General features: G+C 37.0%; 1 protein-coding gene across 2 annotated transcripts in view; it reads left to right on the forward strand.

Moving 5' to 3' along the window:
• The window catches only part of LOC105230759 (ATP-binding cassette sub-family G member 1), a 51,767-nt gene that overhangs the window by 11,972 nt on the left and 14,745 nt on the right, over positions 1-25,050 (forward strand). For both annotated transcript variants that reach the window (XM_049461400.1, XM_049461393.1), the window contains exon 2: positions 11,210-12,093. In XM_049461400.1, coding sequence (XP_049317357.1) covers positions 11,717-12,093 — 377 coding nt within the window. In that variant the 5' untranslated portion in view covers positions 11,210-11,716. The remainder of the gene's footprint in view (positions 1-11,209; positions 12,094-25,050) is intronic.

The following is a 25,050-nucleotide window of genomic DNA, read 5'->3' on the forward strand; positions in this document are numbered from 1 at the left end:
TAGCGCTATCTTTTTCGTTTCTTACTGTACCCACAGCGCCATCGCTGTTCAAAGCGTCATTGTCTTTTAAAGCGCCGCCGTCGTTCAAAGCGCTGCTGCCGTTGTTCAATGCGCCGCCGTCGTTCGAAGCGCTGCTGCCGTTGTTCAATGCGCCGCCGTCGTTCGAAGCGCCGCCGCTATTAATCGTTACATGTTGTATGTTCGCTTGTCTGTTATATGTTGCGGTGACATTCGTTACGTCGCCATTCAAAACACTCGAAGCTCTGCCATTCAATGAATCATCCCTCTCTGTCACACCAGCGGCGCCGCCCACCACACTGCCCGATCCAAGTTGCACAATCACCAGCTTCAACCGCTCGACTTCTTTGGTCAGGAGCTCATTTTGTGTCTCCAAATCACGCTCCGCTGTCTCCTCCAAAGGTGATTCACCAACGCCCACCGACTCAACCTCCTCGCCAGCGAAACTAGGGCAATCGCCACGCTCAACCGCAGGCACATCGCCCAACCTTATTGCAAGGGCACTTTTGTTGCCATGAGTCGGGAGTCCCAACCGCTTCAACCACTCACGCAACTGGGCCGCCGTATATATATTAGCATCGATGCACTCCATTTAAAAAAAAAATTGTTAAAACTTTGCTACTGTACCCGAATCCCACTTCTGAAATATTGTAGCATGGGATGACCGATTCGTTTAATGGTTGCGTTCGAACTGAACTCTTCTTTATTTTTCTCTACACTTTCATGTCGCCAGTTACAAGTTTAAAAACTCAGGGTTGCTTATTCGAGTAACATTAAAATAAGGTATGATACATATTCAAAAGTACATCAGGGTTGCTTATTGGAGTAACATTAAAATAAGGTATGATACAAATTCAATAGTACATCAGGGTTGCTTATTGGAGTAACATTAAAATAAGGTAACGATACAACATAATACAGTAACCATATTTATATTGCTACATATGCTTCAGATTTTATTTTATCTAACCAAATTCGCTCCATATAAGAGGCTATGAGCGGAGTAATTTCACGTAAAAAATAAAGTAAACCCTGGCATCTACCAGTTAAAGAGTTCGGGGAAAATAATATTTGAAAAACAAAAATGATTTTCGGGGCTTTTTTCTAATATACTACGCTTTACCTAAATTTCGTTTTTTTTTATTTGATTTCCTTGACTTTCCACTCGCCGAATTAAATTAACTTATCTGCAGTGATAAGGCAATTCCACGAAATCGTAATTGGAGATTACATATCTGCGTTGAGATAGAGGTATCAGCCCAACCAAAAATTGGTAAAGCACTCATTGCGATCGTTAATATAATAATAAGTCGATTTGGTAAGAAACTCAAATTGGAGCAATAGAGCAAGTAGATAATTGACTGCAGTTAACCCCAACTTAACCAAAGTAATTGATCTGTGGCTAGACATATTGATAGAGTGAACTAATATGAATTTGGGACGAAAAGTAATTCAAGAGCTGCAATTTCATTCAGAAAAAAAAACGATTTAGTGTGGTTTGTAGACCGGTGGAATCATAGAGCCATGTTTCTTCAAAAATTATGCCAGTGACCGTCAGTGGCGACCGTCTTCGCTCCCCAATAAGCGACTACTTGATGCCTGAGATTGAGGCTCGTGATCTCGGCGACAGTTTCAATAAGACGGCGTCACTTTCCACACATCGCATCAATCAAGGGGTTTCTTGAAAGAATAAGATCGTGTGATATTACACCGTATGAGGATATGTAAGATCCAAAGGCTATGCGGACAATTCCGCTTCGATTCAGGCCTTGGAGCTAGCTACGAGTCAAAATGCTCGAACGAGTCATGGAAAATTGGACTCAACGGATGAAACATTTGAGACGTAGCCGCAGCCAATATTTGAAACAAATAATCTTCAAAAAATAAACCACAAAGAATATTCTTTAGAATGATAATAAACGTTCCCCATTAAATTTAAAGTTTCTGTGTTTTATCTTTAAGAAAGTAGGAGACTTCGAAATGGGTAATATACATATGAATTTTTCCCCGAAATATTTTTCATTATTTATCAAAATCTCTTTAGAGAACCTTATGAATATTGATTTCAAAGAATGGCCTACTATCAGCCAGTCACCCTTGTATATTTGACCCAGAATCTGTGCTCGTTTATTTGCGCTACGAATTTCACGCACTTTATCAGCAACAACAACATGCAAAGGTCGCCTGATTACCAAAATCATTCAGTATACAAACTAACGGTGTACAAACACACAAAGCAACATTTATATGCTATTAGCATGTACTCGGCCTTATACATATGTATGTATGTGTATGTGAGTAAATAGAAGCATAGATACCACAAAGAAAATTAGGGTAGGACCACGAACAATTGGCCACAACAACAACAACAAAATATTTATTCAGATAAACAAGCTGCTTTTGTTGTTGTTTATTCGAGACCAACAATGAGCTAGACTTTTGTAGGTCAAAGATATGAGATTGAAGAGAGTTAAATATGCTCACATTTATGTTCTGTAGATAAAGCAGGATACTGCGGCTTGGCTAAGAGAAATATTTACGATGAAGAGCGAATTTACGAAAGCGCAAAATCAAAGCGAACGCATAATTGCCATATTCACATGGTTATCAGGTCGTGTTTAGAAATGAGTGTGACTAAAGTTTGAGCAATTAAATTATAAACAAAAATTAGGCAATAATTATAATCTCGATATATGTATATAATCTACATACAATTTTAGAGATTGCAAGAATGTCATAGTTTGTGATTTTTGGCTGCATTTGTAGCTTGAGAAAACGAATAACGGTGTTCAACCCTTATAACACGAGCGCTCTCATGCCCTTTTTCCCAAGAGTTTTCTTGGCATGGTTGCCATATGCAGAAAATTTCAGAAAACATTTTCATAAAAAGTGAAAGTTGTGGAAATTCTGAGCAGTAATTTGTAAATCACTTCAACATACGACATCTATTGACAAAATACGAAAAGACTTTTTCGACTACTCAATAAGTTCAAGAAATCGCTTGAAATATGCAATTTTAATTGTTTCTGTGATCGGCATACTCATATACAAACTCTGGCAACACTGCCAGACAGCTTCGGCTTCATTAACAGCCGGGAAATCCACAATTGAAGCACTTAACGGAGATTCGGCAGACTAAGCGGCGACTAGCAAGCAATGCTAGAGCAACTCCAACCCCAAAAAGCATTTTCCAACAAGCACACACTCCCACCCCCCACACTGCACACAGGTACGACGACGAGCATTATGAAAAATTCATTCGTTGTCGACGATGTGACGCGAACGCAATGTGCCAGCACGGCGTCGCAAGTGAAAATAGAAGTGAACGAAACTAAAATTTCAAGCACAAATTAAAAATTAAACAAAATTTCTGCCAAAAAACAAAGAAATTAATAATAAATAGAAATTTATAGAAAAACTTTGAGTCTAATCATTGCGGCGAGTGTGCGAGAGACAAGCCGAGTGCGAGGTGAAGTGAAAATATGTGCATTTAAATATGCAACGTTGCAATTTGTTTATTCAACCGTAGACAACCACAAGCGACTGTAGCGAAAATAACGCGAAAAGCAACGGTAATCCAAAGCGCATATCAGCAGCGAAATTGCAGGTATAACAAGCATTGCATAAACGCAAAGAAATCGACACAAAATGAAAAAACAACACAAAATTATTATATTTCTTTTAATGCAATTAGATGCTTGCGAGAGCCGAGGCTTGTATGTGCTACGAGTGCATGTGAACTTACGTTGGCCGGGCCCCCTGCCGCAACGCGCTGCTTGAGTAATCCACTGTCGCGGCATGGTGCAAGTGTCTTCGGCAGCCGCGCTGCTCGTCGGTGCGCGTGCACTCAAATCGCCCAAAAATTGTGAGGCAATGCACTGCCGAAGCACGTGGTAGCGCCACACAGAGCGAAAAGCATTGAAATTGAAATCCATTACCTCCAAAGTGCATGATAATCTTTAAGTGCTTGCTTAGTTATGCTGCGCGAGACACTTCATTTAAGCAGCTCCCACTTATTTATAGCATCACCCGCACTTACATGTGTTTGCATATGTGCTTTAGTTTAATAGCTACGCTGTAAAATATTGTTGAGTTTCGTGTCAATTGCTTAAATACGCGCTCATGTGTGTGTGTATACCGCTACGCATATGTAGTTGGAATCACTTGACCCAGTGTCGCAGAAGAAGTGTCATCAAATGCTCGAGAATGCATAGATAACCTTATAACCTTCTAGTATCTTTTGAAATTTGAAATTCTTTGAAGAATGCGAAGAAAAGCTGTTCTGGATAAAATATTTATGTTTTTTTTCTGAAATTATCTGGTAGCATGCTTTAGAACAGTCAAAGCAAAGGCGAGAAGAGTTGCGATATAAGTGGGAGAGTAACACTTAAGAGTGAGGAAACAGCTGATGGCTGAACAGTTATGACAAAAACAAGTAAGGAAAGCTATGTTCGTGTGTAATCGAACACTTTATAACCAAAACTTCATATTAGCACGATATTTAACGCAGGGCTAGTATTCCCAGGAAAGAATTTTTGCTTAATAGGAACCTGGGTCCACATATTCGATATCTGGGGGCTTAAGTAGTTGTTATCCGATTTTTGTCCTTTAGATGGCATACTTCAAAGGCACTATTCGAGAAAAGTAAAACTTTTCCTGCCACATTATTTGGTGCTTGATTTGTACATATATACAATTGAAGGTGTATGAGTCAGCTGGAATTTAAATTTTTTTCATATGGAAAGTAGGCGTGGTTATTATCCGATCCCGACTATTTCAGCGCTGTGACATAGAAATATCAAAATAATGTTACGTACCAAAATTTATTCAAATTAGTAGAGCAGGCCCCGAGATATAGATTTTCACCGAAATATGGGTAGTACCACGCCCATGGTCCCATTTTCATAAAAGCTTCTATAAAACTTATTTTTATCTTCTCGAGTATCTCTGACGCATATATTTATTGAGTTATGGCAGATGAGTACTCTTAATCACAACTATTGCTTGAATGATTTATTCAGTTTCTTCTCCACCTGATCTCCTCCAACGGAGTCGAGGTCTTCCACGTCCTCTGCTTCCACCGGAGGATCCGGAATCAAAAAACTTGAAAGCTGGAGTGTTCTCTTCCATCCGGACAACATGACCTAGTCTCTTGATTCACTGAACTATCTTAATATCGCCGTATATCTGGTACAACTCATCGTTCCATCATCCGTTGCCAATGCGCAAAGGACCATAAATCTTCCGCAAAACCTTTCGCTCGAACACTCCTAAGGCCGACTCATCAGATGATCTCATTGTCCATGCTTCTGCATCATATAGAAGAATGGGAATGATGAGGGACTTGTAGAGTTTGATGTTTCTTCGTCGAGATAAGATTTTTGCTTTTCGTTAAAGGGTGGTTTCTACGCGGCGGGTCCCAAGCCCAGCGCACAACCTCGCTAGGCTAGTAATAGTTGACTTACAGAACTAAGAGAAATAGGAAGCCCAAAATTATGTGTCGGGTCCATTTTATTCAATGTTCATGGTTAAAAAACGCTTCCGGAACCAGGTGACTTCAATATCCCCACTTACCTTCGTAAACTTTGAAATATTTAGATGCAAATTTACAACTGAATTTGTTAGCCTATTATTGATAGTCATTCGAAAAGCATATGTCATACTATACAAGTATATCTCTACTCCCACTGCAACTTATGCACACACTTAAACAGTTATTGAGGCAAATAAAAACCATTTGACATTCACACCTACCCATATCCCCGTTTACACATTTATCAATGTACATAAAACTGAATGAATAAGTGCCGCTAAGAGGTCAGGGACATCTGTTCGCATTGTTGGCTGTCAATCCGCACGGCAGTGTAACACCTTTGGCAAGCCAATATTGACTGTCTACAACAATAGCAGCTCATTTCTGGCTAAAGGAAAGCACTAGGCTACCTATTTCCGCTTCTTGCATATTTATGCACCGGGTAACGGAAGTGCAACTTCCTGCAGTGTGGTGGTTAATAGACCAGTGGGCGAAGTCTGAATGGCTATTGAAGCAGAGACACAATGTGATATATAAAAGTAATTGGCAGCAAATAAGAATAGCAGATCGGTATATCAAGGCACGAAGTTTTGTTGCGAAAGGAGTGAAAATCGATTCTGAATGGCAGCATTGAAGCGCGTCTGACGGGAGGATTCGCTGGTTATGTAGTATTGTTATTGATTTCATATTATTTATTGTAGAAATTCCTTTAAATTGCTAGGTAATGCTGCAAGCTGTGAATATTTTATTATTTCATGGATTTGCAGTTGCGACATTTCGCACGATTTTAAGCATTATTCACGCAAATATTAATAGATTTCAAAGTTTTCTGTTTTCAGAAGGTGTCATCTAATTGAAAAAAGGTTCTTACTGAAAAGAGGGGTCTTGGTTAACCTGATAATTGATAGATAATCGCTAACCAGACATTAAAAAACGACTCTAACTGGCATAAAACCTAAAACAAAAACCTCTCTATTCCTCTCAAAGAAAATACTCTATGCAAAAAAATGTAAAATCGTGTGAAAAACGATGAGAAATCTCATTACTTTGACAATTTCTAGCCAGGTGCGATATATCGCTAGAAATAGGAGTGGAACAAGTAGTATATACTGAACTTGTGGAACACATTTCGGGTTTCAGAGATCGCAGTAACCCATTCGACTGCCTTATAGTTTTCGAAGCCCTCAGTACGGCTTTCTAACATTGTTTAAACAATATCTTTAAAACCTTTAAATAATTCTCTATACCTCTCAAAGAAAACACTTTATACAAACAGTAAAGTTCACATATCTCTAAAACATTAAGATTTTCGATTTTTAGAAATAAAAAATGTTTCTCTGTATTCTGAAAATTATATGTATACATACATAATATTTTTGAACTAGTCCCCCTTTCATATCTGAGTATAATGTAGGCAACTACATTAAAAATTCAGTTAAATTTCTCGCGTGACTCTCAATGTAAAGGCAAATGGCAACTAAAGACAATCAACATAGACAGCTAGTAAACACAAACAAAGAAAACTAAATAAGATTTGCAAAATGTCATAAAGGACGCAGTGCCTAGACTTTAGAGTAAAATCCGACAGGAAAGTATAGAAGCTTAAAACAACTACTGTTAGACTGGATTAAAAAGCATTGCTTTAATATTATTTCAACAAGAATATTTCATGGAGTTAACATTGTGAGTTTACAGTCAGTAATCTGGCAAAACTTTTTCAAAACATCAAACAACTACGAAGTAAGAAGAAGAGCAAAAGCATATAAAGTTCTTTGACTACTGACTGAAAGTGAATTATGCTAACGCCATAATTTTTTCTCTCATCTGTCAGTGAACTGCGTACGAGAGATTTTTTTTTTAAATGTAGCATATTTTCAGACTTTCACTAACTGTTAAGAATTTGGCGAAATTAGGCTGGTTTTTGCAGGGTATGATAACACTCATTTTTCTACTATAACCACACACACACAAATCTATTATAGAAGCCATTGTTCAGTGCGAAAATTGCAAACATTTCTCATTTAAATCATCTGCCTATTGTGTTGTTGGTTATATAACTAAAGTAAATGTTTGTGACTTCGGCACAATGGCAGCATTACAGCTGTCAAGTGGGCACTACAAGCGCTGCAAGAGTTCAAACTATGGCAACGGTTAGCCTATTAGCTTGCTAACTTTGCTAAAAATAATTGATAATTAGCGAATGTCATGCAATTTGTTTTGCACGCTTCATTTGCATGCATTTAACTTTATTCAGCGACGAATACCTGTCATAACCTGCTGAATAAAGGATTAACGGGTGGCTAGTCGAGTCTGCTGTTGTTGGCAGAGTGGCGCTGTTTGAACGTTTGTAGGTTATGACTGTCAAGGCTATTAGTAAGTTGACTGAAGGCTTGTATAACAACTTAAGAAATATGGAGTGTTTATGAGTACAAGCAGTGATTTTAGAAAGGATAATTTGGCTACCAATGACCCCCATGCACAACTAGAAAGAAAGTCCACTTACAAATTATACTTCACATTTGTTTATGGCAGACAGACTCCCTAGAAATTAAAAAAAAATGCGGACTTCTTTACAAGAAAAAACTATGTTAGAACCGCCTCTTTGCTGTTGTCAAGCGCAAGGCAAATAACTTAAGCCCACGCTCCCACAGTCAAAGTAGGCGCATCATTTTTCCCACGCACCACTGACGCCAGCACGCCAGCACGCCAAATTTACGCGTTTTTATCGAACGGCGATAAAACCGTGCACGAGGAAGCCAAAGCTAATGCTGCTAAAGCCGTTAAGGAAGAAAGCCATTAGCTTTGCCGGGCATTAAGTATGAGCGAGCAAAAAAGCGCAAATCATTACTGTATTTATCGTTTAGTGCCAGGAGCAAATGCTTACATGCCAAACACACACTGACATGCAATTTGCGTCGATGATTTAATGCCGTTAGATGGTGGATGGCAGCACTTTTGCCATAATGGAACATACCATAATTTGTCTGATTACGGTACGCATGGCAGCAATTATTGTATAACTCAAGCTGCTGTAACTGTTTATTGCTCGAGATGAAGGAAATGTGGGGAGTAAGAAAAGTATAACTGCAGCTTTTCGACAATTTCTCTGCTTAGTCATGCGAAAAATGATAAGAAATCTCATTAATTTTACAATTTTATAGACAGGTGCGATGTATCTTTAAGAATCGAAGTGGTATAGGTACTATTTAGTGAACTTATGGAACACATATAAACTGTTTCAGTGTTCGCAACAGTCCATACGACTGTCTTAGTTTTCCCAATCTTCAGTACGGCTTTCTATTATTATTTAAACAATATGTTTCAACGTTCTCGAATTTATTTATTTTTTACTAAATGAAGCTTAGAATCTTACCTTTTCAACATTATATGGTCTGACAGAATGTGACTGGTAGCAGTGGAGATATACGACTGCAACGACATCTATTGACAAAATACGAAAAGACTTTTTCGACTACCCAATATATATTAATAAATATATCTTGAGTATACAAACTAGCTGCTCTACGGAAACTAGAGGCGATGCACTTCAAATACTTGCGCTGACTTTCTTATAATTTTTCAGAAAAATTACTAAATCGCTCGAAAATCTAGGCTTTCGATTACAAGTTCGACTAATATAAAACGCAAAGTAAATTGGCTTTATTGTTATTTATATTAAGAATCTATTTCTATTATATTTCGAATTATTAACATATGTATAAAAAATATAAATTATAATTAAATTTTATTTTGATCAGCCTAAAGTATTCTTATTTTCAAAGCCATAAACCATTTCATTAACCCGTCAAAGTCCAACCAATCAAAAGTGACTTAATAGTGAGCACTTATCTATATTTTTATTAACATTTAAATACACACACACATGTAAACATGCAGATGACATAATTTGAGCCCTTCATTGCTCATTGCTCGCATACTAATAGTCCCAATTGCTTTGTTTGGCTGTCGAACATACCAGCCGTACGCTCATGGAATATCAAAATAGTTTCGTGGAATTCTTACACAGTCAAAGCGCCATTGCGCAAGCTTACATACACCAAAAGCGTTTTATTGAGGGTCAAGAGCAAGTACTTATGTTTAAATAAAAAATTTTGTTATTGTGCTAATAAGTCTACGCGCACATCTGGCAGCTGAGCGTAGTTCTCGCTGTACTGAAGACTTCCGTATGCTTTGTAATAAAAGCTTGATTAGGGCATGTGATTAGATAGGGAAGCATAAGAAAAAAAAAAATATATATATACATAAAATATATATGTATATATGTAATTTTATGAAGAGAATATTTTTTAAATTCTTGCAGCATATTGTTTTTTGCATTGCTTAGCTAGCGGTTGTTTATAAAACGTTCAAATAATGAAAAAATGGAAACAAAATAAAAATAAATAAAACAAAACTGAATAAAAAATAGAGAAAGATTTGAATTATTGCAGACGAGATGACGAGATCGAACAGAGTGCCTTGCGGTTCGGTGGTTGAGCGATTCCTTTTTTGGGAACTGCTCAGGTTTTGCTTTCTTCTTGAGTTTCAAATTGTTTCCTTTTCAGGCGGCTTTCGTAATCCTCCACTGTCTGTTTGAGGTGCTCGATTTTCTACTCATCAACTGTGGTGCCGGGGCCCTGATTTTCCGCTATCTTACCAAGTATAAAGACTGCCCTTTCCTACCAGTTTTTCTTCAGTTGATTCTGGTATGTTTTGCGTTTCTTGCGCTGGTTGTCTACTTTAGCTACCAGTGCATTTTGGTTGGTGCTCATGGTTGCTTTGGTGGTTGAGGCTTCCACTCCTGGTTTGACGGTTTCCGCTGCCATAACTGCCGATGTACTACATCTGGTACGTCCAGTAGTACTCTTAGTCGCCTGCTGGAGGCGAGTAGGTCGTCCTCATCGGTTTCCATTATTGGATTCCGATATGTCGAAGACGTTCCCGTAATCGTCGCTGTTATCGTCGAGTTGTTTGTTGTTGTTTTAATTGTTATTATATTTCTTTTGTTCATATTTGATCCAACGAATACGCCGGAAAAAGTTGGTCACTCGTCCGCGGAGCCGGTATGCGTATCCGTCCTCGCTCGGGTATCGAAAGGGACTGCTAGCGATCAGCTATTCATTGAGGGTACTCAACACCTTGGTTTAGGGTTGTGTTGGTGCGGGTATTTTCATACTTCCACAATAGGCAATGGGCGTAAAACAGAGGGTTTATTCATCCATTTCACCATTGTGGGAATTATGAGGTGTCCCTCTTGATTGCTAAGAGTAGAGTGCGTTCTCTTATGGGATGCGTGGTTATAGCCGAGTTTAGAACAGCGTGGAAATCGTTCTTTCTTTTCGCCAATCGGAGATTGCATGTATAGCCAGGTTTTTCTCCCCCTGCTCTTTCCAACGAAGTGGGTGTCTTCCTCTTGCAATGTATTCCCCGACGAGTACTGCGACGAATACTCACAGAGTCCTCTCATGGCCTAACCAACGTAGCTGCTGTTTCTTACCATCGACTGACAAATGATATATCCGTCTCACGGATTATAAAAGTTCTAAGGAAATCTATGGTTCTCTACTCTTTACTATCCGCTATATAATGCTTGAAATAATATCATTCAATTCCGAAGTTAACTTTCTATTAACACATATATATAATTTCTCATTTCAGCGACACTCTGGCAACCTCAGCGCCAAGTACATGAAACAAGTGCGTCAAATATCAAATTCAAACAAATTTTAGCAACCATTTAAAGCTGAAGAAATACAAGACAATTTAACAAAGTAAAATATGCAGAGAGGCTTTTTGCAGCGCGCCAATAATTCTAAACGACGCTTATGCCATGTAAATGCCGCGGAGAGTGAAACGAGTTAAGTGTACCATATTTGCGAGGCAAAAGTAACAATCAAATTGAATAAATTATGAGTGAATTGTAGACGAAAGTCATTGAGTGCACTATGTGAAGTTTTGTGGCGTCACAAATGGTCGTTAACTCACAAACCGTTAGCTAACGTGCTCAAACAAATAAAAAAAATTAACTAAACGTGCAGCAGAAAAAAGCTTAAAGTGTAAAAATAGAGGCAAATCAACAAAAAGAATAAAATTTTATAAAAAAGAAAGAAATTGATATAATTTTTAAAAATTAAAACTATTGTTTAGTAAGCGGTGCGCTTAAACATGGATGAGGAAAAGTTAAACACGCCGTTAGTGTCGAAGGAGACATCCGACAGCGCGATTATCGTGCCACAAGCCGCCGCCGTGGCCACTGGCGCAGCGACAACAGCCGGTGTGGGCGACAATGGCACACCGACTGCTGCCGCACAGCAAAGACAAGCTGCCGCCGCCGCCACTACAACTGCAGCCAGCGATGCGCTGAATGGCACAGCCACAACCAATGTCAATTTGAATGCAAATACTCAGTTGAGCATAGCAGCGCCAGTGTTATTGCAGCCGCAGCAGCAGCAGCAACAGCCACAACAACTAACACTACTGCCCTACAGCAACCATACAAATTTTGTTGGCAACAATCTGAAGAATGGCGCTCTAAGTCACAAGTAAGTAGCGCAGCAGTATTTTCAACAATTTACAATTTCATTTAGCAGTGAACAAAAGTTGCTCATACGCCATGGCGGACGCTTTTTGCGCGAAGTGCGGCGCTGCAAGGGCGTCCACTTTTGTTTGGGTTTACGCACTTCAGTACTACACAGTGCGGTCTGTCCTTGCTGTGGCTTTATGCTTGATTGCGTCAGCAAGGAAAAGGATATATCATTTGCAAAGTTAAAGAACTAGTTATAGTAAGGCATACCAAGATATGCCGCAAAACTGAAACCATTTTTTGTACGGAAATTTAATAATGAGAATTGTAGGCAGCGGAAATGAATGTGTGTGTGTTTTCGTTTATGTGGATTAAAATTATGTTATATACAGTATGCTGTTGTGATAGTTTACCGATTTTCAGTTATAGACCTGCTTTCCAAGCTTTTTCTAACTCGTAACATTCTTCTTTGGAAGGGATTATTTTGATATTCTAAAAGAACGTCATACGTTTTTAAAGTATTTGCAGAAACTAGGAGTTTTATTTCAGTTAATAAATATTCTTAACTCTGAAAAGTACAACAAATATTTTATTTTTCTTTTGAATCGAGCTCATGTGACCCTTGTAAGGATTTTTTAGGTATAAACTCCAATGAAGAAGCTCTAGTTCGTATCATAGTATATAGAAATAAACATCAGAGTTATGTTTTATGTAAGAATCATGCCACTTCATGCCAAGAAAACTCTTTCTTACGTGGGATTCTTCAACTAAATCTTTCCAACAAAATACGAAAAGACTTTTTCGACTATCCTCTCTCTTACGTGTGGTTCATCTACGATTTTTTTCGAAACTAACTTTTCGTTTGGCCAACAGCGTTTACACTATTAAACTCTCACAAATAGTTTGATACTGTAGCACTTTATACACACGGGAGGCAAGCTCACGCGAAAAACTACAATTCCGCAGATCCTAGCAAAGTTTTCCGAGTACATATGTGTGTTTAGTAAGCATATTTACACAACGAGATAACTTTCGTGTAATGCTATATTCTCATATGCATTTTTTCGCAATTTCCACTTAAGCATTCTTGACTGCCACAGTTTCAAGGCCACTTGAAAAGAAAACTGCGCTGGGAATTGCTTAACTTTGAAAATTTAAATTTATATATACATATATACATATGTATATATAAATATTCTCAGAGTTCCTTGTATGCAAAGTTGCGAACCAGCAAGAGTGCATCGATTTCCCCAGCAGCTATGCGCCATTCAAGTGAAAATAAAATGTTTTCCCAACTCGAGTGAGAGCTTCTCCGTATTATTCAACTTCAAGCGAATGCCAGATGTTTGCTTCGTAGTTACGAAAATAATTAAATTTCTGAGAAATTGTAATAACAATTAGATTATGTTAGCTTAGATTATGTTAGCTGGCGGAATAGAACTTTATTGACGCTTATTTTCATCACTTTATCCTCATTGTTTCAATTATGCAAAAACTTCATTGAGCGATCACGTGATGGAAAACTAGTTGCCGCCTGTTTTGAGTACACTCATGTACATTGTAAAATGAAGAATTTCTTGAATTGCTATTAAACGATAAGCCTGATTATGACATACTAGAGGCAAGTTTTATTGCCTGCAACAGGTGTGCTGGCCGCTGAGGGCCAATAAAAGAATACAACAAATTGCTGGTACTTCCAGAAATCCAAAGATATATATGTTTTATGTATATACTATAATGTACATATGTGCACAATTCAAACTTCAAGTGGGCGATCCAAGATATTTGCTAAACTTTCTGGCGCGTCCATAAAACTGATTAAAGGCGGGCAAAGAAAACGGTAGCAAAAGAAATATTGGAAATTTTAGGGTGTGTGACGGCTAAATTTAGCAACAAAGTAAGCATAGTTTTGATTTACGGCTTTGCATGAACCAAGTTATGCGACATATCATTTAGATGAGTAAAGAGTGTGGCTATAGTTGAGGTATATGAATATAGCTATGAATATTTTAATGGAAGAATTTTAGTTTGGCGGTTTTTTATGTGCTTGTGGAAAAGTTTTGTTTGGATTTTTAGTTCATTGATTATTTATTTGGTGGATATTTTGGATACATTGGGTAGTGTGTATGGGGGTAACCCAATTTTTCGGGAAAGAATTTATAAAGCTGTGAGTTTATTTTTAATTATTATAAAACAACCCATTGCTTTTTTGGCTTCCGATGGAAAATTTCCTTCAATTTTGCTGTTATTGATACTTCAGTGTGCATTAGGTTTATCGAAAATATTTTCTAAGAAACTTCTAATATAAAAAAATAAAAAAACATATCGTAAGGATGTGCTGTTTTCTTGCCAAACATATGCGAATTATCGTCCTTCAACAAGAGAAAAACTATTATTCTGCAACTTCCTTACCCATTTCGGGCTGCTTTAAGATCCTTTGAATGATCATCATAATAAAGTGCTTACATATTTCCCATAGTTATTAGGAAACAAGCCCTAAAAGAGCTGGCAGAACAGCACAGGGCTATACTGCCCATCGCAAATGCATTTTTTATAGTATGAAAGGATATAACAACTCTATATCTTGGTCAGTTTGTATGACAGCTATATGCTATAGTAACCCGATCTAAACAATTTCTTGGGATATAGTACCGTTACTTTCTTTAATAATTTTTACAAAACTTCGTGAAGATATCTGTGCAAATAAAAAAGCTTTTCATACAAGGACATGTATTTGATCGTTCAGTTTGTATGGCAGCTATAAGCTGTAGTAACCCGATCTAAACAATTTCTTGGGATATTGTATCTTTGGTTTGCATATTGATCTGTACTAAATTTCGTAAAGATATATCAACAAATAAAAAAGTTTTCCATATTAGGACATACATTTAATCGCTCATTTTATATGGCAGCTATATGCTTTAGTAATCCGATCTGAACAATTTCTACGGAGATTATACCGTTACTTTGTATATTGATTCTCACTAAATTTCGTGAAGATATCTCTGCAAATAAAAAAGTTTCCCATACAAGGACATGTATTCGATCGTTCAGTTTGTATGGGGGTTGTATGCTATAGTGGTTCGATTTCGGCGGTTCCGACAAATAAGCAGCTTCGTGATGAGAAAACGACCTGTGGCAGATCTCAGATCAGTATCTTAAAAACTGAGGTCTACTTTGGCTAAATCGAGTCAGCACATTTATGTATGTATATTATTTAAAGAGACAAAAAATGGGCCACCCTTTATATAAGAGCAACTAGTCTTAGCTCCAATCAACTATATATGTTCCATATTAACCCAGTACAAAGTCATTTCTACCTTGGCAAATAGCTGCAAACATTTTTCAGGGCTGAAAGTCTACACCACCACAACATGACCCACCCAAGCCGGCCGAGGAATGTAGGTCGATCACAACAACAACCAACCAAATTGTTGAACCAAATTTTCGAATATACAAATTTCTGTACAATTTGCTGCACACCTGTGCCATTTACCTATGTATGTCTATACCGTTATGCTGTGAGGACAACACGCCACAAAAATACCAAAACAGAAGCGAAAAGCTAACGGATAACAAAATAGAGCAAGTACTTTAACTCGAATTCGTCAAAACAAACAAAAAGTGAGAGCCCACATTGCAATTACCGTTGCCCTGGCGAGCCCAAACTGACCTAAAATATAAGCTGAACTTTTCAAAGCGCACACAAACGGCTGTGGATGGTTGTAGGTTCATGAGGACGCCTGCACTAAAGCATAAGGATAGTATGCAACTGTTAAACTTCGCCATTCAGTCAGCAGTTTTAGTGGTAACTTAGTGACCGAACGTAGCGTGCGCTGACACGCAAACCGGTGAAGCGCCCGTAACGGTAGTGAATCGGTGTTGTCAAAAAGGCCAGTGCAGGAGGGTAGCTAACGAAAAATCGGTAAAGCAACAAAAATCGAAAGTGCTCGCGTGCATGTGAAGGCATGTCTTTTATTGGCAACGCTGCCAAGTAATGACTCTCTTCCGCACTACCCGCCTGTTGGTGGAAAGCAATTCATTACACTACAACAATAACAAGCTATAACTGTTACCGATTCATGTTGATTTTAATCACCCCGCGCGCCACACCTCGCCTGCCGGTCACGCCACCGGCCAAATTGCCAGCCAACTAGTCTGCCTGCCAAACGTTCGAACGCCACGCGCTTGTGCGCCACTTTCAGTCTACGCCGAACCGCCGACTCGTGCATAATTCGAACAACTCACACATGCGAATGTACTTGACATTTCGGTATTTCTTCGATTTTTCTAAAAGTAGAAGCAGCCGCAGCAATTTAAATAAATCTAGTGGCTAGCGAGTTTTCCAATACGCCAGCGATCGCCAAGTGCACGCGCACTTGAAATACAAAATTGCAACAGCCAACAACGTGTGCATGTGTGTGGGCGCGTGTGTGTGTTATATCTGCTGTCCTCTGCTAGGCAGCAAAGTGCAAATGTTATCCAAGTGAAAGAAATATTAAAAAGAATGTGAGACAATTGTGAAATTTAATTACATAACAAGCAAAGCGTCTAAGGGGCGTCCGTGGGAGCGCTATCGTCGCAGCTGCAAGTGGCGTTCACAGTGCAAAAGTCCCCTAAGGTGGAGTGCAAATTGAAATTTTGAAATGTCGCACACAACTTGCCGGCAATCAACACACTTACATACTCGTGTATATGTAAAAATAATTGCCGGCCTGCCTGCTGGCGAAATACGCTGTGTTCTGTTCGTACATAAGTACTACGTGGCGTATGAGTGATTCTCAGGTGCAAAGCTGCTGCAGCGCTTGGCTGCGCGTTGAATGTGGCCACCGCTAAATAGCTTCGTTACACTTTATGAGCGCCCACAGTTTAAGCTATGTGCATAATATTCAACATTTTAGGAATTTAGTTTGCTTGTGATCGAAAAATGCAAGAAAGAAGAATTGAAAGATTTTTCAACTTCGACGTTGCTTTACAATACGAATCTCAAGTAGATTTAATATTAACCATATAATTATCGTTTTCGAAATACAAGTATATAACGCTACTCAACTACGTTTTCCACATATTTCTTATAAATTTTTACAAAATCATCCTTAATATAGGCCACACTTATTTATATCACCCTAAATGTAGGCAACGATTTTCAGCTCTCAGAGCTTTAGAGTCAAATTCAGAGAAAAATCAACAAAAATTAATTGAATATAATACATTAAATACAATTAAATTTAGTTGTGACCTGCGTCAATCGATCTTAAAAAAAATAAATATTTCTCTTACACGGAAATTGAGAAGAAAAATATAATATATAGAATAAAAAATTAAAAAATGATACACAACATTTTCTGTACTGTGAGCAACAATAAATAAATCAACATAGGCAAAACGCGTACTAATACAACAATAACACGAAAGTTGACGGCATTAATCGATAGCTGTAACGTCACACGCATAACGTAAAGGGCATTTTTCTTGCGCCAGACAACTCAATGAACAATAAAAGAAGGACGTAGATGAAAACAAAATGAAAAAAGATACTATAGAACAGTTTTTACTTCATTAATAAACAGTAAGTGACGTGGATTGTGTCGCTGACAGTGAAATCTAGTAGACGGCATTAAGAATTAAACAAATATGTAGGTTCTTTCCAACGAAGGTTGATCAGCAAATAAACAAAACAAGAAAAAATGTTAATTTTTCGCCGTAGTTTTAATATCCTTCACAAATGGAAGAGGTGCCTTTCCAGAATTTGATTACGATTATGCATTTTGAATGGCAGCTATATGCTATAGTTATCCGATTTCAAAAATTTCTTTGGAGATTGAATTATTATCTCGTAAAATAAGCCATGCCCAATGGATATCTGGTGGAATGAAAAAGTTTTCCTTACAAACACTTGATTCCAGTCGTTCAGTTTGTATGGCAACTATATGCTATGATAGTCCGATTCGAGTAATTTTTTTTACGAATTGCAGCAATGTTTTAGGCAATAACCTATGCCAAATTTCATGAAGATATCTTGTCAAATGAAAAGTATTTCCATACAAGGACAAGTATTTGATCATTTAGTTGTATGGTAGCTATATGCTATAATAGGCCGATATCAACCGTTCCGACAAATTAGCAGCCTCTTGGTGAGATAAGAACAGTTGTAAAATTTCAAATCGATATCTCAAAAACTGAGAGACTAGTTCGTATATAAACAGACAGAGAGAGGTATAGACGGGTGGACACACAGACGTGCATTGAACCAAATTGCCTCAGCTCATCATGCTGATCATTTATATATATATTTTATAGGATCCCAGATGCTTTTTTCTGGGCATTACAAACTTCGCGGCAAACATAATATACGCTGTTTAAGGTATAAAGACATATCAAATTACAAAATCGGTGATTTTCGTGGATACACTTACATTGATTGACATTTTTTATTTATAAACCACTATTTAATTTCCGTCGTTGACAGAAGAATGCGTACGACAAAACGTCAGAAGTTGAATCAGGTGTTCGTAGGCGCGTCATACCAACCAGATGGTCGCAGCGGAAAAGCATGTTTGCGCAAGTCTTTATATGAGTGACTTAATGAGTCAATGGCTAGGAAACAGTATCGATTTCACTAATATTCTAGTATGCCTATGAAACGCGCACTCTTTAGTTATACATATATAGATAATGTGTATCTAAATAACTGTATTCGTCTACAGCAACATGAAGTGACCACCTCACTACTGCCCATTTAATCACACATAAATCCACATGAGCTGCACCACTTCACTTTTAATGCCAATTAAACTAATTTACCGAACACATACATACACACATAGATATACACACGTATATATCATATTACGAATTACCATTAAAATGGACTAAACTGACCACAAGTGCCTAATTTTTTCGCTCGAATTCGCACTCAAACACACTCAGTGCTCTGCACGTGTCACGAAATGCTCGACGAGCGCATGGAAGACTAGCCCACAACCATAACCTTACTGTTTTAGTTCGTATGCTGTGATTCATGAAATATGCAGATATTAGACGCATGATATATATGTACTAGTACATATGTCATCAATATTTGTATATAAGCGGCGCACATAGCGACAAAGCAGCAGCCTCTTGAAGACTACTTAATTATTTACTCTTCTTCTTTATTGGCGTAGAGATTATTTACTAATATCGGCAATTTTACGCTTGAGTTGCCCTTGGGCACAAGTTGCAGGTCATTGCTGTTTACATGAATCTCAAAGAGTCCATAAAATGCAGACAGGAAGGCATTCAATGTTTTCGGCTTAATGATAATAATGATTTATTACACACGTGTCAGTCTCATTTTGGTTAATTGTAAACAATTTTTGTGAATATTTATAGAATTAAATGTCAAAATATACAAAAGAGTTGCCAAAAATTATTAGATCTATTAATTAAAACATTTATTTGTTTATATTACATTATGAAGGCACTTACTTCTTATTCAGATCTTCTCACTATATACTATACTGTCTTTAAGAACCCAGCCGAACTTTCATTAGCCGTCTCAACAAATTTGTGACAGGGTCTCACAGTGTTTTGTCAATTTGTGGGTTGTCACAAATCTTCACGAATGAGATCTCTCTTAGGATCGACCTCTTAACCTAATTATTTGCTGATTTCTACAGCTTACCTCCTCTTATTCTATGATCTATACCACATCTGATCTTTTAGTTTATAAAATCCACCTTAATATAAGCAGTGTTTTGATGTTAATTTTCTAATCAAATTTTTTTCATATATAGCAACGAAGGATTTCCAGAAATTAAGATTTTGATGACCCTATAGACTTCGTTTCTTTAGAAAAATCGGTCTTCTGTAACAAAAACTGGATAACTAATCCCTAAAACTCTTCCAGACAATATGAATGAATGAAATAATGTATGATGATTTTCTAAGAAACTTGTATGACCCATATTCCATGTCAAGTTAGAACCAAATTATCTCTTACCCTCACTATCCAAGACTTTTCGACAACTACATTGTAGTAAATAATCATAGTAAATCATCTCGTAACAATCTGTTTCTGTGCAAAAATGGAATTTGAAGCAAATTATTATTACAGAAACAGACAGTCGCTACACTATTTACGACATTCCGCAGGCGACAATCAAATCCAAATACAAATCGAAAATTTCGCATCGAAGCAAAGCAAAACAGAAAAGCCGCAAAAAATCGAAACAAAACTTGTAGTAATACGAAGAAAAACAACAAAAACAACGAGCAAGTTAATGAGCACATTATGTTTGTCAATAGCAAATACAACAACAATGCAGGTGCAAGTAAAGTGAGCAAATCGACACACGTTCAAAAAACACAAACAAAACATAATATACAAAAACAACATAAAAGCGAAAAAAATATTTTGCGATTCCAATCATGACAATAACAAAGAACAAAACCACAATAACAGAAAACAAAAACAAATACATCAACCATATGATACTTAGTGCTTTATCACTGAAACCAGAATTCTAAGATATCATCATAGATAGGCGTACGGCAATAAAACACAAACAAAGAGACAAATATCACTCAAAGTTGGGAAAGAGAAGTGGGCGATTGCTCCCTTGGGTGTTTGGGTACATACTGCTGTTATCTGTTTACCAACAAGAAACAAAGAAAGGGGTCATCAAACGCTTTTAATAAAATTGCATTAGTCTTAATCAATCGTTGATCGGCTGACGATGCAAAAAAATATTTTTTTATGCAAAGATGTACTATATGTAAGTACTTTAAGGAAATTGGGATAACGAAAAAAAGGATATGCTTGAGTAAACCCCGGGGGAATGGCAATGTGGCATACATACATATGTATATGTATGTAAATATATCAGATTCGGAGTTATATTGTTCAATAAGAGTGTCAAAAAAGGCAAAATGTTGAAGTCTACAGATTTCTGGTGACCCTTAGATATTAATAGATAAAATGAAAATTCTTACTTAGAATAATAATTGAAGCAGACAGGGTTCATATATCACTAGTATATTTTAGACTAAAATTGTACGTGAATGAAATCTAATTTTCATACTCGTAACACAGAAAAAAACAGAGGTTCGCTACGAGTCGGTAAACAACCACTAGTGGCAAGAGGTGAACACAAAAGGAAGTTGAGATTACTAAAATACACACAAAGAGATATATATAAATACATGTGTGGATATGTATATTGGGGCACTCAAACCACATTTCAATTTATGGGAAAAGAGGAGATTTCAAATCCAATAAAAAATTTCCATTTCGTGTTGCTTTTTTTTATTATTTTTGCTTTATTTGCACATACTCAAACTGTCAGCAAACCGCTGAGCATTACAAAATTTCTTCAAAAAATATACATATGTACCTACATAAATATCTTCCACATGAAATTGAACTTTGGAACTTGCAGTTGAAGCTGAGTCAATAAAAAACCAAAACAAAACAAAGAAATATGTGCTCGAACGAATCAGACGTTTTATGACGCATAGCACGAAACTGCTGGCAGTCGCCAATCACTTTTCATACATCAATACATATGCATGTACATTTGTATCTCTGCAGTTAAATATGTGCTGTAGCGCAGCATTGACAACGAAATGACTGCAGAGTTAAAAACCAGAGACAACCAAGGGATAAAGGTATGCGCCAATGCCTGCGAGAAACACTGGATATATCTAAAAACACTTAAGGAACACATTCACTCTGTATATGTTCTCATGACAGACCAAAGAACCCCTGAAAATGTAACATTTTACAGCCAGTCTTTCCAGTCTAAACCGGAATTAATCAGTAATACAGCAAAGTTTCATTAATTCTTTATGAAGTTGGTTCGGAAAGAGTGTAATAATTTCGACGAATCGCATTTTTCCGCATAAGAACCCAGAAGACTATCAAAAATTATGTATTAAAATCATTTGTTGGAATAAAAAATTGAAATAGACCGGTATATATCTGCTGGAACTAGAATGAAACTGATATATTTACGACCAAACACTGAGAATTGACTTCTTGTTGGAACTGAACACTTAAAGAAGCTGCTTTTTTGGAAAAAATATCAACTAGTCGACTAACTAGTCAACTTTTCGATTCAAACTAGTTCTAAATTAGTTTATATCTCACCAGTTAGTTAGGCTGCGGGGTGTATCGCGCAAGCATATTGAGTTTTTTATTGCTTACGATTCCCCACATCATATTTTATTGATGTAGCGAAAAATGTTCAGCGACCGCTGTCAGTTATAACCGATATATAACCAATATATAACTAATATATAACCAGTTGATAACCAATGTATAACCTATATATAACTAATATATAACCATTTTATAACCAAAACTCAACTTTTTTTCCATATAAGTGGTTTCATTCGTTTCTCCTTCGCCTGTAAGCTTATGAACAGTGACATTACGTTATTTTGAACTTTAGGTGACGATGTATACATACATACATATTTATAAGTACGTGCCCAACGTCAAACAAAGGCCGGAATACTCATCTAAGTTCCATAGTACGTTTGGAGGGCAATAACAATGGAAATCAGCAACAATGTTTTACTTTTATTGCTCGATATACATATGTATATTCTTGCATACATGCATAAATACATAAAAGACATTTCAAATTAGGGTGATTGCCTTATGCCGTCATTAGAACTAAGGTTGACATACTTTTCTTCGTAGATCAAGCATTGAAGCTGATAATTTCCGGTTTTAGAGTCTATGCAAAATTGTTGATGAGCATATTAAAAATTAAGAAAAACAATTTTTGGACAATTTTGACAGCTATTTGACGTATGTGACATTTAAAATAGGAGAGCTCATACAAAATCTGTAGAACAAAACCTAGCAGTACCGAAAAAAATCATCACACCACTAGAAAGAGCTGTCCACATACTCCAATTCAGCAGGGTAGCTTTGTTATTGTTTTCAGGAAAGACATTTTTAACAAGAGAACAACACTGAAATGTTAAATTAAAGATAGCTGATATATACTTATCTTCCAAAAAACGTGAAATCGATCACCCTAGTGTAGAAACATACCGAAAATGAAACTTTCATACGCCTCTGAATACGGAATCAATTTCCTTAACCCCGCCAATTGCTCCACCAACAATTGATGCATCACTGTTGCTATGAATAATGACTAAAGAAACATACAAACATACACACACATATGTATGTACATTCAAGTACAAGGAACACGAATATAGCGCAGAGGCCCGCTGCAGTTCGTTCACATTAGTCAGAAGTCGAAGTGGTTATGCTGCCAAAGGCCGAGCGTGTTACCAAACCGCCAGCTGAGTGCACGTGCACCGAGCGAGCAGATTTTTAAGTACACATGCACTCAGAAATCGTGTCGACACAACAACAAAAACAAAGTCAAACAAAGTACAACACACAACAACAATAGCACAGTCATTAATATCCGCAACAACTACGTATGGATGTAATTAGGCGCAACGATAGCAAAAGCAAAAACAACGAGAAAAAAAGTAAATTTGCAAAACGACAACACAGCTGAGGGCATAAGTAAGCAAACACGAGAAAATAGAGAAAAAGCAGCGAATAGAGACAATTAAAATTATGTGTAGCTCGGTGAGAGGCGAAACGCGCGCAAGCACAACAACAGCAACAATGGCGAGTAAAGTGCTGTGTATTGCGAAACACAAAACAAAGAAAATATAAACGTAAATATTTGTGTATCCGCTAGATACTAAGTGCGCGATAAAAGAGCGGGCAGAAGAGAGCAATGTGCGCAACGAAGAGCGCCAGTTGTCGGGCGTGAATGTAAACATTCGTGAACAGCTGTTTTATTTGGATGGCTTAGCGATATTCATTATTGTCGTTTTTGTTTTTATTTACATATGTGAAATTATTATTATTGTTTTTTTTCGTTTTGCGATAAATCAGTCAACAATTTTTATCAAAATAAAGCAAATTCAAGTAATATACGTTGTAGATTATTTTCAAATACATACTGTACTATCAACATAAATACTTACATATGTATATAAAATTAAATTATCCCAATTTGAACCAAAATTATAAATTTTATGCCGGCGCTCACGGCTAATCAAACAAAATATCTCATTAGTTTTGTCTTTTTATACATAAATATTACAAACTCACATACATACAGTAGTTTATGGCAATTCGACAATCTAGCATACATCAGATCACACGAAACTAGTTTGGCCACTTGCCCAGTTGCTCGCAGAACTCGTTTATGGAAATGTACCAAACGACCACCGCTGAAGTTCAAGCATTCTTGCACATGCGCGTAGCATGGTCGAAGAACAAGAAACGACAACGAACGCCAACAAAACAAAACCAAAATCAAAATAGTCCCCAACATTGCCGTTGTACACAAGAACCTGTCAAACATCAGCAAATTTTCTGTGTCGACCATTCTTCTAAAGTTTTGCGCTCAAAACTTGTTACCAATCTATGAATATGTACCTACTTATGTATGTATGTATGTTTGTAACTGTTTGTGAGATGCTCTTCGCAATTTTTCTCTTTACATGTCTTCAATCTCACCTTTAACTTTTCCGTTTATCTCAACACGTATTTATTTTCATTCAATACTTTTCATGGTCATTGTGAAATGTTGCGAGTAAAAGAAAATATTGTTGCACAAAATGTTGCTGTGCAACATGAAATATTAGTACGAAGTAATACAAAAAATATTAAAGAATACGAAAGAAAATTTTGCAAAAACAATACAAACTGGCTATCCTATTGGCCTAAATTATGTTGTTAGCAACATGTTGCCGAACAAATTATGTTGCTGATAGGATAAAGAAGGATATGTGTGTATGTCAAAGGATCTGAACTAAAAGCAAATAATGGCTCCTGAGGCATACAGATGTCTAAATGCAACAATGTTGATGGTAACTTAGATAAAGATTTAGTCGGCCGTCATGAAAGATCTCATATTCTATTAAAAAAATGCCAACTACTGCC

Source organism: Bactrocera dorsalis, chromosome 1 (assembly GCF_023373825.1).
Source record: "Bactrocera dorsalis isolate Fly_Bdor chromosome 1, ASM2337382v1, whole genome shotgun sequence".
In the NCBI taxonomy this organism is placed as follows: Eukaryota; Metazoa; Arthropoda; class Insecta; order Diptera; family Tephritidae; genus Bactrocera; species Bactrocera dorsalis.